The 14,396-nt window shown below is 39.3% G+C and overlaps 1 protein-coding gene across 2 annotated transcripts in view; it reads right to left on the reverse strand.

Moving 5' to 3' along the window:
- IRF2 (interferon regulatory factor 2) overlaps positions 1 to 14,396 on the reverse strand; it is a 149,514-nt gene that overhangs the window by 8,157 nt on the left and 126,961 nt on the right. The window contains exons 9-11 of one of the 2 annotated variants that reach the window (XM_057697009.1): positions 13,629 to 13,717; positions 9,867 to 9,919; positions 7,505 to 7,631 (exon numbers count right to left, since the gene is read on the reverse strand). In XM_057697009.1, the coding sequence (XP_057552992.1) occupies positions 7,541 to 7,631; positions 9,867 to 9,919; positions 13,629 to 13,717 (233 nt within the window). In that variant the 3' untranslated portion in view covers positions 7,505 to 7,540. The remainder of the gene's footprint in view (positions 1 to 7,504; positions 7,632 to 9,866; positions 9,920 to 13,628; positions 13,718 to 14,396) is intronic. The other variant, XM_057697010.1, reaches the window with a different exon arrangement.

A 14,396-nucleotide genomic window follows, 5' to 3' on the forward strand; every position in this document is an offset into this window, starting at 1 on the left:
CTGCCCGTGGTCCCTGTGAAGATGACATGGGCACCCCCCTCCCCCAAGTGATCAGAGCTGTCCAAGGAGGCTTGTGCTTGCACATTTTCTCACTGGGTCCCAGGCCAGACCCATGACTCGATCTCAGAGCGAGCCGAGCTTGTGGAATAAAGTCCCCCTGAGAAACGGCAGATGCTACGGTCTAAAGTCCCTCTTCCTTCCCAAACACTCTCTAGAACCACAGAATCTCAGAACTGGACAGTGCCTTTCAGATACTCGTCCTTCAGGCCTCTGTTAACACAGATAACAGCTCTGAGCCCTAACGGCAGAACAAGTATACAGTCAATAGTACAGCCAGGAAGAGACCTGGGTGTCCTGGGAGTCTCGGCCCAGTGTCCTTCCCACCACCAGCCTCCAATATTAGAGGCATCTAAAAACCATCAAGCAGTGGCCAAAGTGAGCCCTGATCCTTCATCCTTCCATCCCATGACACTCTGGAAAGGGACTGTCCTCATTGTCCAGACGTAAGGACAACACGGAAGGGTTCCCCATCCAGAGGGCGAGTGGAAGCTGAAATCTAGCAAGAGTCAGGGGTAGAAAATAACAGCAGAAAGAAAACAAGTTCGGAGAGATGCTTCCAAACTGGTGGGTTCTTAGAAGTCAGCCTTTGAATGGCCACTAGGTGGAGCTCTGTTTTCGAAATAAAATCTTAATCCCTTGGCTCTGAACTGGCTTTCAGCTCAAATGGCCTTAGCCTGACAATGTCAAAGGCTTATTACAAGGATTTGCTCACCAAGCCCACTGGCTCTCATCCAGATTTTCTGCCAATCTACAGTCTACAGTGTAAGGCCGCCACGAGCTAAACTTTTTCTGTTTCAGTCCCTAGATTATTGTCTTAAAAGTAAATACAATGGAGATGCACATATATATTGAAAACAGAATCAGGGGAGGTATAAAACATGTATTTATCTCAACAAAGACAATTTAAAATATGTTCTAACATAAAATATTTAATATGTATTATATAAGTAAAATGTAAAATACACATATATTTATTTTATGTATAACTGTATAGAGTATATATTTAAATGTGCATCTATTTATTGTATTCTATATATAATTGTATATATTATATATTTAAATCTCTTTCTGCTGTTGAGTGATACAGTGTTTGTAAACTCCAATTATATATAAAACACCTGTTAAATATATTCTATATGATATGTAACATATTAAATATATACTTTATATCATAAAATATTTTTAAATGTATATTTAAAGTTCTTTCTGTGGCTGAGTGATAAATACATGTTTTCTAACTCCTGTGGTTTTGTTTTCCCCATAATAATCACCAAAAACCCTGGGAAAACAGAATAGCCTTTTCATTGACCCATTCAAGGTTTCTAAAATCTATGTTTCTCTAGCCCATATTTGTTCAGATATAGTTGAAAATAGAAAAAAAAGGGGGGAGAGATTCATTTAAAGAGAAATAAGGGCTTCACGCCTGATTCAGCCATTCTCTGGCCTGCTCCAGATACTGAGGGCCTACGGGCGAATCAGACCTGGAACCATGCCAAGTCCTGGACACACCTGAGGTAACAGTGCCACCTGCGGGTTCCAACTGTGCTGTCTGCCTTCCTGGGAAATCCTGCACTCAACCCACCTGACCACCATGTTAAGAAGAAGAAAAAAAACTGCCATATGTGAGCTGCCCTTTGGAGAGGTCCACATGGCAAAGAACTGAGGGGGGCCTCTCATGCATAGTCCTTGAGGAACTGAGGCCTTCAGTCCAACAACCCTTGAAGAACTGAATCCTGCTTGCAACCATACAGGAGCTTGCAAGCAGATCCTCCCCCAGTGGAGCCTTCAGGCCTGACACCTGGGAGGATTCGAATGAGTTTTAAGAAGGAAGAACTTCAGGCCAAATACCCAGTGGGACAGGAACAAAATCCCACCCATCCAAAGTGGGGGGAAAATGAGATGACAAAAAATTATGTCACAGATGAAGGAACAAGGTAAAAATACACAAGACCAAATAAATGAAGAGCAAATAGGAAAATTGCCTGAAAAAGAATTCAGAGAAATGATAGTAAAGATGATCCAAAATCTCAATAACAAAATAGAGAAAATACAAGAAACAGTTAATAAGGACTCAGAAGAACTAAAGAGTAAACAAGCAGTAACAGATAACAAAATAACCTAAACTAAAATTACACTAGATGCTATAAACAGCAGAATAACTGAGGCAGAAGAACGAATAAGTGAGTTGGAAGACAGAATGGGGGAAATAACTGCCAGAGAGCAGGAAAAAGAAAAAAGAATAAAAAGAATGGAAGACAGTCTCAGAGACCTTGGTGACAACATTAGGCACACCAACATGCGACTCATAGGCATCTCAGAAGAAGAAGAAAAAAAGAAAGGGTCTGAGAAAATATTTCAAGAGGTTATAGTGGAAAACTTCCCCAACATGGGAAAGGAAATAATTAATCAAGTCCAAGAAGCGCAGAGAGTCGCATACAGAATAAACCTAAGGAGAACTAAACTGAGGCACATATTAATCAAACTAATAACAATTAAACACAAAGAAAAAATATTAAAAGCAGCAAGAGAAAAGCAACAAATAACATATAAGGGAAAACCCATAAGGATAACAGCTGATCTTTCTGCAGAAACTCTGAAAGCCAGAGGGGAGTGGCAGGATATACTGAAAGCCCTGAAAGAGGAAAACCTACAGTCAAGAATACTCTACCCAGCAAGAATCTCATTCCAATTCGATGGAGAAATCAAAAGCTTTGCAGACAAGCAAAAGTTAAGAGAATTCAGCACCACCAAACCAGCCTTACAACAAGTGCTTAAGGGACTTTCCTAAGTAGGAAACACAAGAGAAGGAAAAGACCTACAAAAACAAACCCAAAACAATTAAGAAAATGGAAATAGGAACATACATGTCAATAATCACCTTAAATGTAAATGGACTAAATGCTCCAACCAAACGACACAGACTAGCTGAATGGATACAAAAACAAGACCCTTATATATGCTGTCTACAAGAAACCCACTACACACCAAGGGACACATACAGACTGAAAGTGAGGGGATGGAAAAAGATATTCCATGCAAATGGAAGTCAAAAGAAAGCGGGAGTAGCAATACTCATATCAGACAAACTAGACTTAGTAAAGACTATTACAAGAAACAAGGAAGGACACTACATAATGATCAAGGGATCAATCCAAGAAGAACATAAAACAATTGTAAATATCTATGCACCCAACCTAGGAGCACCTCAATACATAAGGCAAATGCTAACAGCCATAAAAGGGGACATCGACAGGAACACAATAATAGTAGGAGATTTTAACACTCCACTTACATCAAGGGACAGATCATCCAAACAGAAAATAAATAAGGACACACAAGCTTTAAATGACACATTAGACCATCTCGACTTAATTGATATTTATAGGACATTCCATCCAAAAACTACAGAATATACTTTCTTCTCAAGTGCACACAGAACATTCTCCAGGATAGATCACATCTCGGAAAATTCAAAACAAACTGATATCATATCAAGCATCTTCTCTGATCACAACACCATGAGACTAGCTATCAATTACCTGAAAAAAACTGTGAAAAATATAAACACATGGAGGCTAAACAATATGCTATTAAACAACCAAGAAATCACTGAAGAAATCAAAGGGGAAATCAAAAAACATCTAGAAACAAATGACAATGAAAACATGACAACCCAAAACCTATGGGATGCAGCAAAAGCTGTTCTAAGAGGGAAGTTTATAGCAATACAATCCTACCTCAAGAAACAAGAAAAATATCAAATAAACAACCTAAACTTACACCTAAAACAATCAGAGAAAGAAGAACAAAAAAACCCCAAAGTGAGCAGAAGGAAAGAAATCATAAAGATCAGAACAGAAATAAATGAAAAAGAAAGGGAGGAAACAACAGCAAAGATCAATGAAACTAAAAGCTGGTTCTTTGAGAAGATAAACAAAATTGATAAACCATTAGCCAGACTCATTAGGAAAAAAAGGGAGAAGACGCAAATCAACACAATTAGAACTGAAAAAGGAGAAGTAACAATGGACACCGCAGAAATACAAAAGATCATGAGAGACTACTACAAGCAACTATATGCCGATAAATTGGATAACCTGGAAGAAAGGGTAAATTCTTAGAAAAGTACAATCTTCCAAGACTGAACCAGGAAGAAATAGAAAATATGAACAGACCAATCACAAGTACACAAATTGAGACTGTGATGAAAAATCTCCCAACAAACAAAAGCCCAGGGCCAGATGGCTTCACAGGTGAATTCTATCAAACATTTAGAGAAGAGCTAACACCTATCCTCTCAAACTCTTCCAAAATACAGCAGAAGGAGGAACACTCCCAAACTCATTCTACGAGGCCACCATCACCCTGATACCAAAACCAGGCAAAGATGTCACCAAAAAAGAACATTACAGGCCAATATCAACGATGAATATAGATGCAAAAATCTTCAACAAAATACTAGCTAACAGAACCCAACAGCACATTAAAAAGATCACACACCAGGATCAAGTGGGGTTTATCCCCGGAATGCAAGGATTCTTCAATATATGCAAGTCAATCAATGTGATACATCATATTAACAAATTGAAGGATAAAAACTATATGATAATCTCAATAGATGCAGAAAAAGCTTCTGACAAAATTCAACATCCATTTATGATAAAAGCTCTCCAGAAAATGGGCATAGAAGGAAATTACCTCAACATAATAAAAGCCATAGATGAGAAACCAAAACCCAACATCGTTCTCAATGGTGAAAAACTGAAAGCGTTCCCTCTAAGAACAGGAACAAGACAAGGGTGCCCACTCTCACCATTATTATTCAACAGAGTTTTGGAAGTTTTAGCCACAGCAATCAGAGAAGAAAAAGAAATAAAAGGAATCCAAATTGGAAAAGAAGAAGTAAAACTGGCACTCTTTGCAGATGACATGATATTATACATAGAAAACCCTAAAGATTCTACCAGAAAACTGCTAGCACTAATCGATGAATTTAGTAAAGTAGCAGGATATAAAATTAATGCACAGAAATCTCTTGCATTCCTATACACTAACAATGAAAGGGCAGAGAGAAATTAAGGAAACTCTCTCATTTACCATTGCAACAAAAAGAATAAAATACCTAGGAAGAAACCTGCCTAAGGAGGCAAAAGACCTGTATGCAGAAAACTATAAGACACTGATGAAAGAAATCAAAGACAATACAAACAGATGGAGAGACATACCATGTTCTTGGATTGGAAGAATCAACATTGTGAAAATGACTATTGTACCCAAAGCAATTTACAGATTCAGTGCAATCCCTATCAAATTACCAACGACATTTTTCACAGAACTAGAACAAGAAATCTCACGATTTGTATGGAAATGCAAAAGACCCCGAATAGCCAAAGCAAACTTGAGAAGGAAAGACGGAGTTGGTGGAATTACGCTTTCTGACTTCAAACCATACTGCAAGGCCACGATGATCAAGACAGTATGGTACTGACACAAAAATAGAAAGGAAGATCAATGGAACAGAATAGAGAACCCAGAGGTAAACCCAATCACATATGGGCACCTTATCTTTGACAAAAGAGGCAAGAAAATACCACGGAAAAAAGACAGCCTCTTCAGTAAGTGGTCTGGGAAAATTGGACAGCAACATGCAAAAGAATGAAATTAGAACACTTCCTAACACCATACACAAAAATAAACTCCAAATGGATTAAAGACCTACATGTAAGGCCAGACACTATAAAACTCCTAGAGGAAAACATAGGCAGAACACTCTATGACATACATCAATGCAAGATCCTTTTTGACCCACCTCCTAGAATCATGGAAATAAAATCAAGAATAAACAAATGGGACCTCATGAAACTTAAAAGCTTTTGCACAGCGAAAGAAACCATAAACAAGACAAGAAGACAACCCTCAGAATGGGAGAAAATACAACGAAGCAATGGACAAAGGATTAATCTCCAAAATATACAAAGAGCTTATACAGCTTAATATCAAAAAAGCAAATAACCCAATCCACAAATGGGCAGGAGACCTAAATAGACATTTCTCCAAAGAAGACATGCAGATGGCCAACAAACACAGGAAAAGATGCTCAACATCACTAAACATCAGAGAAATGCAAGTCAAGGCCACAATGAGGTATCACCTCACACCAGTCAGAATGGCCATCATCACAAAATCTAGAGACAATAAATGTTGGAGAGGGTGTGGAGAAAAGGGAACTTTCCTGCACTGTTGTTGAGAATGCAAGCTGGTACAGCCACTATGGAAAACAGTTTGGAGGTTAAAAAACTACAAATAGAACTACCATATGATCCAGTAATCCCACTCCTGGGCATATACCCAGAGAAAACCATAATCCAAAAAGAAACATGTACCATAATGTTCACTGCAGCACTATTTACCATAGCCAGGACATGGAAGCAACCGAAATGCCCATCAACAGATGAATGGATAAAGAAGATGTGGCACATATATACAATGGAATATTACTCAGCCATAGAAAGGAATGAAATGGAGCTATATGTAATGAGGTGGATAGACCTAGAGACTGTCATACAGAGCAAAGTAAGCCAGAAAGAGAAAAACAAATACCGTATGCTAACTCATATATATGGAATCTGAAGAAATGGTACTGATGAACCCAGTGACAGGGCAAGAGTGGAGATGCAGATGTAGAGGATGGACTTGAGGACACGGAGCTAGGGTGGGGGGTGGGGGGCGAAGGGGAAGCTGGGATGAAGTGAGAGAGTAGCATAGACATAGATACACTACCAAATGTAAAATAGCTAGTGGGAAGTTGCTGTATAACAAGGGGAGATCAACATGATGATGGGTGATGCTTTAGAGGGCCAGGACAGGGAGGGTGGGAAGGAGTCGTGGGAGGGAGAGGATATTGGGGTATATGTATAAATACAGCTGATTCACTTTGGTGAATACTCAAAAACTGGTACAAGAGTGTAAAGCAATTATATTCCAATATAGAGCTTAAAAAGAGAGAGAGAAATAGGCATTTGCTGTTGATCTTCCTTTAATCAGGACAGAAAGCACAAAGGAAAATAAGAGAATCTACTGCAGCTATGAGGAAGAAACGCTTTAAATAGTCTCAACCAAAGATGAAAATATAAAACTCCTCCTCTAATTTCCTTTTGTGCCAATTCCTTACAGCTGATTGAGGAAAAGTATATATTTAATAATTCTTTAAGCAACTTTGAGGAAAATCATGTCAGTGTCTCACATAAAAAAATAATACATTTTTGTTTTTTAATGAGATCTGATCAGCAATCCTAAAATTCAACTTTTCTCAGCTGCCCAGGGTAAAACAAAAACAAAAATTTACACCATCACCAAAACTAGGCTTGACGCATAATCTAATGGAAAATGTAGACAAATTCCGTTAATGGCCTGGCAGATAGAACCGGGTAGAAGGAACACCTACCTACAGTCTTCTCCTCCAGCACATCCAGGTTTCACTTCAGGAAACTGAGACCACATAAAAGAGGTTGGAAGATATTTTGTACATCCCTGCAGTCTGCCCTCTCCTTCCAGAACCCAGGATCTGAACCCTGAAATGACCAGAAAATCACACAGGAGTTTGTTTTTTGTTTTTTTTTCAGTATGTAATTTTTATTTTTTATTTATTTATTATTTTTTGGGTATACCAAGTTCAATCATCTGTTTTTATACACATACCCCATATTCCCTCCCTCCCTCAACCCCCCCCCCCCCCGCCCCGCCGCCCGTCCCAGTCCTCTAAGGCATCTTCCATCCTCGAGTTGAACTTCCTTTGTTATACAGCTACTTCCCACTGGCTATCTATTTTACAGTTGGTACTATAGATATGTCTGTGCTACTCTCTTGCTTCGTCTCAGCTTCCCCTTCACCCCCCGCCACCCCCAAACCTCAAGTTCTCCAGTCCATTCTCTGCATCTGCGTCCTTGTTCTTGTCACTGAGTTCATCAGTGCCATTTTTAGATTCCGTATATGTGAGTTAGCATACAATATTTGTCTTTCTCTTTCTGACTTACTTCACTCTGTATGACAGACTCTAGGTCTATCCACCTCATCACATATAACTCCATCTCATTCCTTTTTATAGCTGAGTAATATTCCATTGTATATATATGCCACATCTTCTTTATCCATTCATCTCTTGATGGGCATTTCGGTTGCTTCCATGTCCTGGCTATTGTAAAGAGTGCTGCAATAAACATTATGGGACATGTTTCTTTTGGGATTATGGTTTTCTTTGGGTATATGCCCAGAAGTGGGATGACTGGATCATATGGTAGTTCTATTTGTAGTTTTTTAAGGAACCTCCAAATTGTTTTCCATAGTGGCTGTACCAACTTACAGTCCCACCAACAGTGCAGGAGACTTCCCTTTTCTCCACACCCTCCCCAACATTTATTGTTTCCAGATTTTGTGATGATGGCCATTCTGATCGGTGTGAGGTGATACCTCATTGTGGCTTTGACTTGCATTTCTCTGATGATGAGTGATGTTGAGCATCTTTTCCTGTGTTTGTTGGCCATCTGTACGTCTTCTTTGGAGAAATGTCTATTTAGGTCTTCCGCCCATTTGTGGATTGGGTTATTTGCTTTTTTGGTATTAAGCTGCATGAGCTGCTTGTGTATTTTGGAGGTTAATCCTTTGTCCGTTGTTTCACAGGCAACTATTTTTTCCCATTCTGAGGGTTGCCTTCTAGTCTTGTTTATGGTTTCTTTCGCTGTGCAAAAGCTTTTAAGTTTCATGAGGTCCCATTTGTTTATTCTTGATTTTGTTTCCATGATTCTAGGAGGTGAGTCAAAAACGATCTTGCTTTGATGTATGTCATACAGGAGTTTGTCTTTATGATATCTAGTTCTTCGTTGTGATTCTACTCCTATCCCATTACCCTTTTAATCTGTACTCATGCAGAGACAGGAAGAACTTTAAAAAACAAAAATCCTGTGCAGAAAGTAGAAGGAACTGGGGGTAGCTCACCACATTTTACAAAAAACTGTCCCTACAAGTAAAGTTCTCTAAGTAATAGAAGAGTAGGAAATATACTGTATATTAGAAACCTAACTTTCCCATGTACTTCTTGGACTCAGAACAAAGTATCAGAGAACCAATTAGATAAGGTAGGAGAAGTTGGCAGTCTGATAAAACAGAGCTTCTATAGGTGAAAGTTTGCCAGAAATTGAGTACAGGAGTTTGTACTGTCCACCTACCCTCTGGCTACTGGTCTGAGAATGAGATTCCACACAAGGGGGCATGACCACAGACAATCAGCTCACCCTGTGTCTTTACAGATACTAGCTCTATACAGGTGTCACTTCATTTAAGGATGAACAAATAAGGGGGGAAATCCTATGGAGGAAGCTAATTCTAAAAAGCTACAAAAAATAGGAAAGGGATTTTATCTTGATGATACAGAAGAATGGTTTCTCTAAAAATAATCTACAGCAGAATCCAGAAGATTCAACAAACTAGCGTCCTCTATAGGATATAAAAAAGATATAGCCTCTATTAAGCAAGGGCAAAAAAACCATAAAGAAAGAATAAGCGAAGATGAAAATTGAGTGATATGAGATAAACTAATGCTTTCAACAAATATTTATTAAGAACCCATTTTGAGTCAAGCACTGTGGAGAATACAGAGGTGAGTGAAACAGACATGATACCACTTTGGATGTAGCTTATACTTACGTGGGGTTCATGGACAATACAATAATAAACAAATGATGTAAAATGTGACAGTCTCTATTGAGAAAATGAACAGGGTGCTTATTTAAGGAATACCAAAGGGTACCTACTTAAAGTCATCAGGGAAGGCTTCTGTAAAGGGGTGGTATTTCATCTGAGTCAGCTATGAAAAGAGCAAATAAAAAGCATTACTGGCAGAGAAAGCAGCAGGTCTTAAGGTGAAAAAAAGAGTTCTGCGTGCTTGAGGAACTGACAAAAGACCAGTGCACCCAGTGAATGGTCTGAGATGAATCTGGAAACATAAGCAGTGGTCAGCTCACCTAGGACCTTTACAGCCAGGAAAAGCACTTTAAATTTTCAGTACAAAAGGAAATTGAAGTGGCACAATGGTTAAGAATCCGCCTGCCAATGTGAGGGACATGGGTTTGATCCCTGGTCCGGAAAGATCCCACGTGCTGTGAAGCAACTAAGTCCGTGTGCCACAACTACTGAGCCTGCGTGCCACAACTACTGAAGCCCATGCACCTAGAGCCCATGGTCCACAACAAGAGAAGCCACCACACTGAGAAGCCGGCTCACCACAAAGAAGAGTAGCCCCCGCTCAAAGTAACTAGAGGAAGCCTGTGCACAGCAGCGAAGACCCAACACAGCCAAAAATAAATTAATTAAATAATTTTTTTTTTAGAAAGGAAATTGAGTGCAAATGTATATGTGTATGTATGTGCATGTGGGTGTGTATATGGGTCTATTTACATGTATCTGTGCATATACATACACACATATACATATGTTAAATATATGCATATATTATTAATTGCTACTATATAGAACAAACTAGAAGAAACAACAGAGGAAGTAAAAAGACTATCTTAATTCAGGGATGGGAAGATGGTGCCTTGAACTGAGGTGATGGCAGTAAAGATGGAGACAAACTGGCAGTTTAAAGAAATATTCTGGAGGTTGAAACAATGGTAACTATTGATGGACTACAGGAAGTCACAAAGGACAGCAAGGCATTAGACATGATTCAGGTGTCTGGCTTACAACATAGATGAATATGAAAGAACACTAAGAAAGACTAAAAACACAATAGCAAAACTAAAACCACGTTGGAAGTACTGAAGAACAGAACTGAAGTAGCAGAAAATAGAAGGTAGGAGGTGAGGGGCAAACTAGAGAGACTCTCCCAGAACGCAGAGAAAAAGAGAGCAGAGATTAAAGAGATGAGAAAGATGGCAGAGAATACAGAGCTCTTTTCTGCATACTTGGTATTTCTAAAGAAGGTACCAATGCAACTGAGTAAAAACAACAGTCGAAGAAAAAAGAAGAGTTTCCTGAAATGAAAAACACCTAAGTCTAAAAATGTAAAAACTCATTCTTTAGCAAGGAAAATTAGACGCCAACATATGGATGTTTCCTTTAGAAATGCTTGAATTAACAAAATAAGTAATCAGATTTTTTTTTAAGTTATCTGGAGAGAAAGATACAAAATCAGTGTGGCCTTAGACTTTTGCTCCATAACCGTAATTACCAGAAGGCAATGGAACTACCTCTAGAGGTTTGAAACATAACAAGTTCGACTCAATAATTCCACAGAAAGCCCATACTGTTACTCATGTGAGAAAACAATAAAAAGATATGAATACATCTGCAAGAGCTAAGAAAATACACTATCGACATCTTCTTACCCACAAAAAAATTACTCAACTCCTCTTTAACAAGGGGTGACTCAAGAATGGAGAAGTTATGATACTGAAAAAGCGAGTGGGGATATTTTAATTTAATCATAGAAATAAGTCTAAAAGGTTGTGTTACGAGGTATGGGAGGGGGCGGGGGGTGAAGGGGAAACTGAGAAGAAGCGAGAGAGTAGCACAGACATATATATACTACCAACTGTAAAATAGTCAGTGGGAAGTTGTTGTATAACAAAGGGAGTCCAACTTGAGGATGGAAGATGCCTTAGAGGACTGGGGCAGGGAGGGTGGGGGGGACTCGAAGGGGGGGGAGTCAAGGAAGGGAGGGAATACGGGGATATGTGTATAAAAACAGATGATTGAACCTGGTGTACCCCCAAAAAAATAAAAAATAAAAAATAAATAAATAAAAATTAAAAAATTAAAAAAAAAAAAAGGTTGTGTTAAATACATCTTCAATAGCAAATAAAAGCCTCCATTATGGGGTGGGGGGAGGTGAGGTGGGATGAACTGGGAGATTGGGATTGCCATATATACATTACTAACAAGAAAAAAAATATCAAATTGTACACTTTAAATATATGCAGTTTATTGTATGTCAATTATATCTCAATAAAAGTTCTTTAAAAAAAAGCCTCCATTATATTTGAAAGAAAAATTATACAATGAAAAATGTAGTATGCTACTAATAAAATTCTATCTAAAATCCTGAATATCTACAAAAATTGGGAAAGGTGAGTGAAAATTTTGACAGTGAGTAAAAACACTCTATCCAATTTGTTGTACATTATTTGCATACTTGCTGTGAAGGAAATGAACAGGGTGATGGTTTAGAGATTAGTAGGCAGAACTACTTAGATGAAATGAGGGGGAGGAAGTCTCTCTCGAAAGCGCTACAGTTCCCTGACTCTTCTGTAGGTGGAGCTGAGATTCCAAAAGGAGGACAGGATATTTATATGCTGATCCCTTAATATTTAATTAGATCCAAAAGTGACCCAATTGGAATAATATGACACAACTGGAACTCATAACCAATGGAGAAATGGGAATTAAGGGCATTTTATTTCTTAATTCAGCCTTACCTGATATACAGATGGTTTAAGAAGATAGATCAGGCAGCTTAACCTTCATCTTATAATTACCATAGGGTAACATCTGGTGAATATGTACAAAAGTTTTAGCCTACTATTCAAGTTAAATTGATACTTATTTCTGTCTCTTATCATCATAAAGCTGAACAGAATGTCTGTTTACAAAAAAGGGCAAAGAGCTTTTCTGTAATATTGAAAAGTTTGTTTTCACCGTTTCAAGGGCAACTGACATAACCATTACCCACGAATATTTATTATACGAAATTACAGTAAAAACCAAAAATATTTATTATCAGGCTTTTTACAGAAAAAGTTTGCCCACCCCTGATCTAAGTGGATATTAAACTTACCATTTTCATAATTTTAAGTGAAAAGCAATGTTCTACAACAAAGATTTCTCCTATCATCCATCCATCTATCTATCTATCTATTCATCAGTCATTCTGAGTGGGGTAGGAGGAGGAAAGACAGGCCAGGTAGGGTCAGGTTGTCCTCATCCAATGGGCAGAGCCAAGGCAGAGGGAGATCAAAACTCCAGTGTAGCCTCAAGACTGCCGCACCCCCATTCCTCTAACTTTCCCGGCAGATTCTAAAAGATGTCCAGTTAGTGCCAGCTAAATTTACTTGAAAAGGTAAAGAGCTTAGTGTGGTTTCCAACAGCCTGGAGCCTGTGACCTGAGCCCAAGACAGCCTGGGAAGAGAAACCCGATGCTTGTCAGAGGGACCCATGCTCACTCACTTTTAAGCTTGCGAATTTTGTTACCTTTTTCCTTCCTGTGCCATTGAACAATCTTTATAAAAAATTCTTAATTGTCTTGACTGATATCAGTGGGAAAAGATTCTTTTCTTTTCCAATATTTGCACTGGGATGGCTCAGATGATCCAAGTGCTCACTGAGGCCAGGCATGGTGGCTGCAGGATCTGAGAAAACGGAGTGCACGCAGGTGGGGAGCAGGGAGAGAACACAACTGAGACAGGGGAGGGGGCAGGAAGGGCCTGGGTTGAGCTCCTTCCCATAGGATTGTCTCTCCCATGCTGCAACGGGGAGGGCCTCTCCATCCACCAGAACTCCTGGAGTCAAGTTACCTGTTGGGAGCGATGGGATGGGAGTGCACTTGGTGCTCTGTGCGTGGCAGGGAGAGTCCTCTGGGAAGTCAAGTGGGTAGAGCTGGCCCCTGAGAAAATGGCAAAGTGAGCAAGTTAACCATTGTCGCATGTAGCCAGGGCCTGTCCAGAAACTCTGGGTACCCAGTGGCCACAGACTCAAGGCTTCATAGCAGCTTGGGCCTCTTACTGTGGCGCCCACCTAGGCCTGTCCTAGCAATGCCCTTGTTTCAGATTTTCCAAGACCCTAGACCCTCACCTTCCACCTCTGGATTCCATATTTTCTATGCAGACAGGGTCTGCTTTCTAGATTTGAGACCATATTCTGGTAAATTCACCACAAGATCAAATGAAGTCCCTGCCACCCTCTGTGTCAGATATTTGGAATTTTTGTAGATCTGCCCAGTCTTGAGAAGAAAACCAAATGCTGAGAATTTCTGGGTCATTTTCTCAGTACTGGATTTCACTAATGGGTTTTAGCTAACCCACACAGAGGCTTTGTGACCGTCACGTATGAATGTCACAAAAATAAAAGAAACACGTTCTCAACTTCAAGGATGACCATAGGAGACCAATAACCATGGTAACAACCAGGTGCACCTTAAAGAAGTGTGGTAGATTCTTCCAGGCCCTGACATGAGCTTCTTCATTCTTTGCCTACCCCCTCCTGCTTTTCTACTTCTTTTATTTGCCTTTTTTCCCCCTTTTGCTTGATTCCTTCCTGCCCCCCATCCTCTGGAATTATTTCTG

Source organism: Hippopotamus amphibius, chromosome 10 (assembly GCF_030028045.1).
Source record: "Hippopotamus amphibius kiboko isolate mHipAmp2 chromosome 10, mHipAmp2.hap2, whole genome shotgun sequence".
Lineage (NCBI taxonomy): Eukaryota > Metazoa > Chordata > Mammalia > Artiodactyla > Hippopotamidae > Hippopotamus > Hippopotamus amphibius.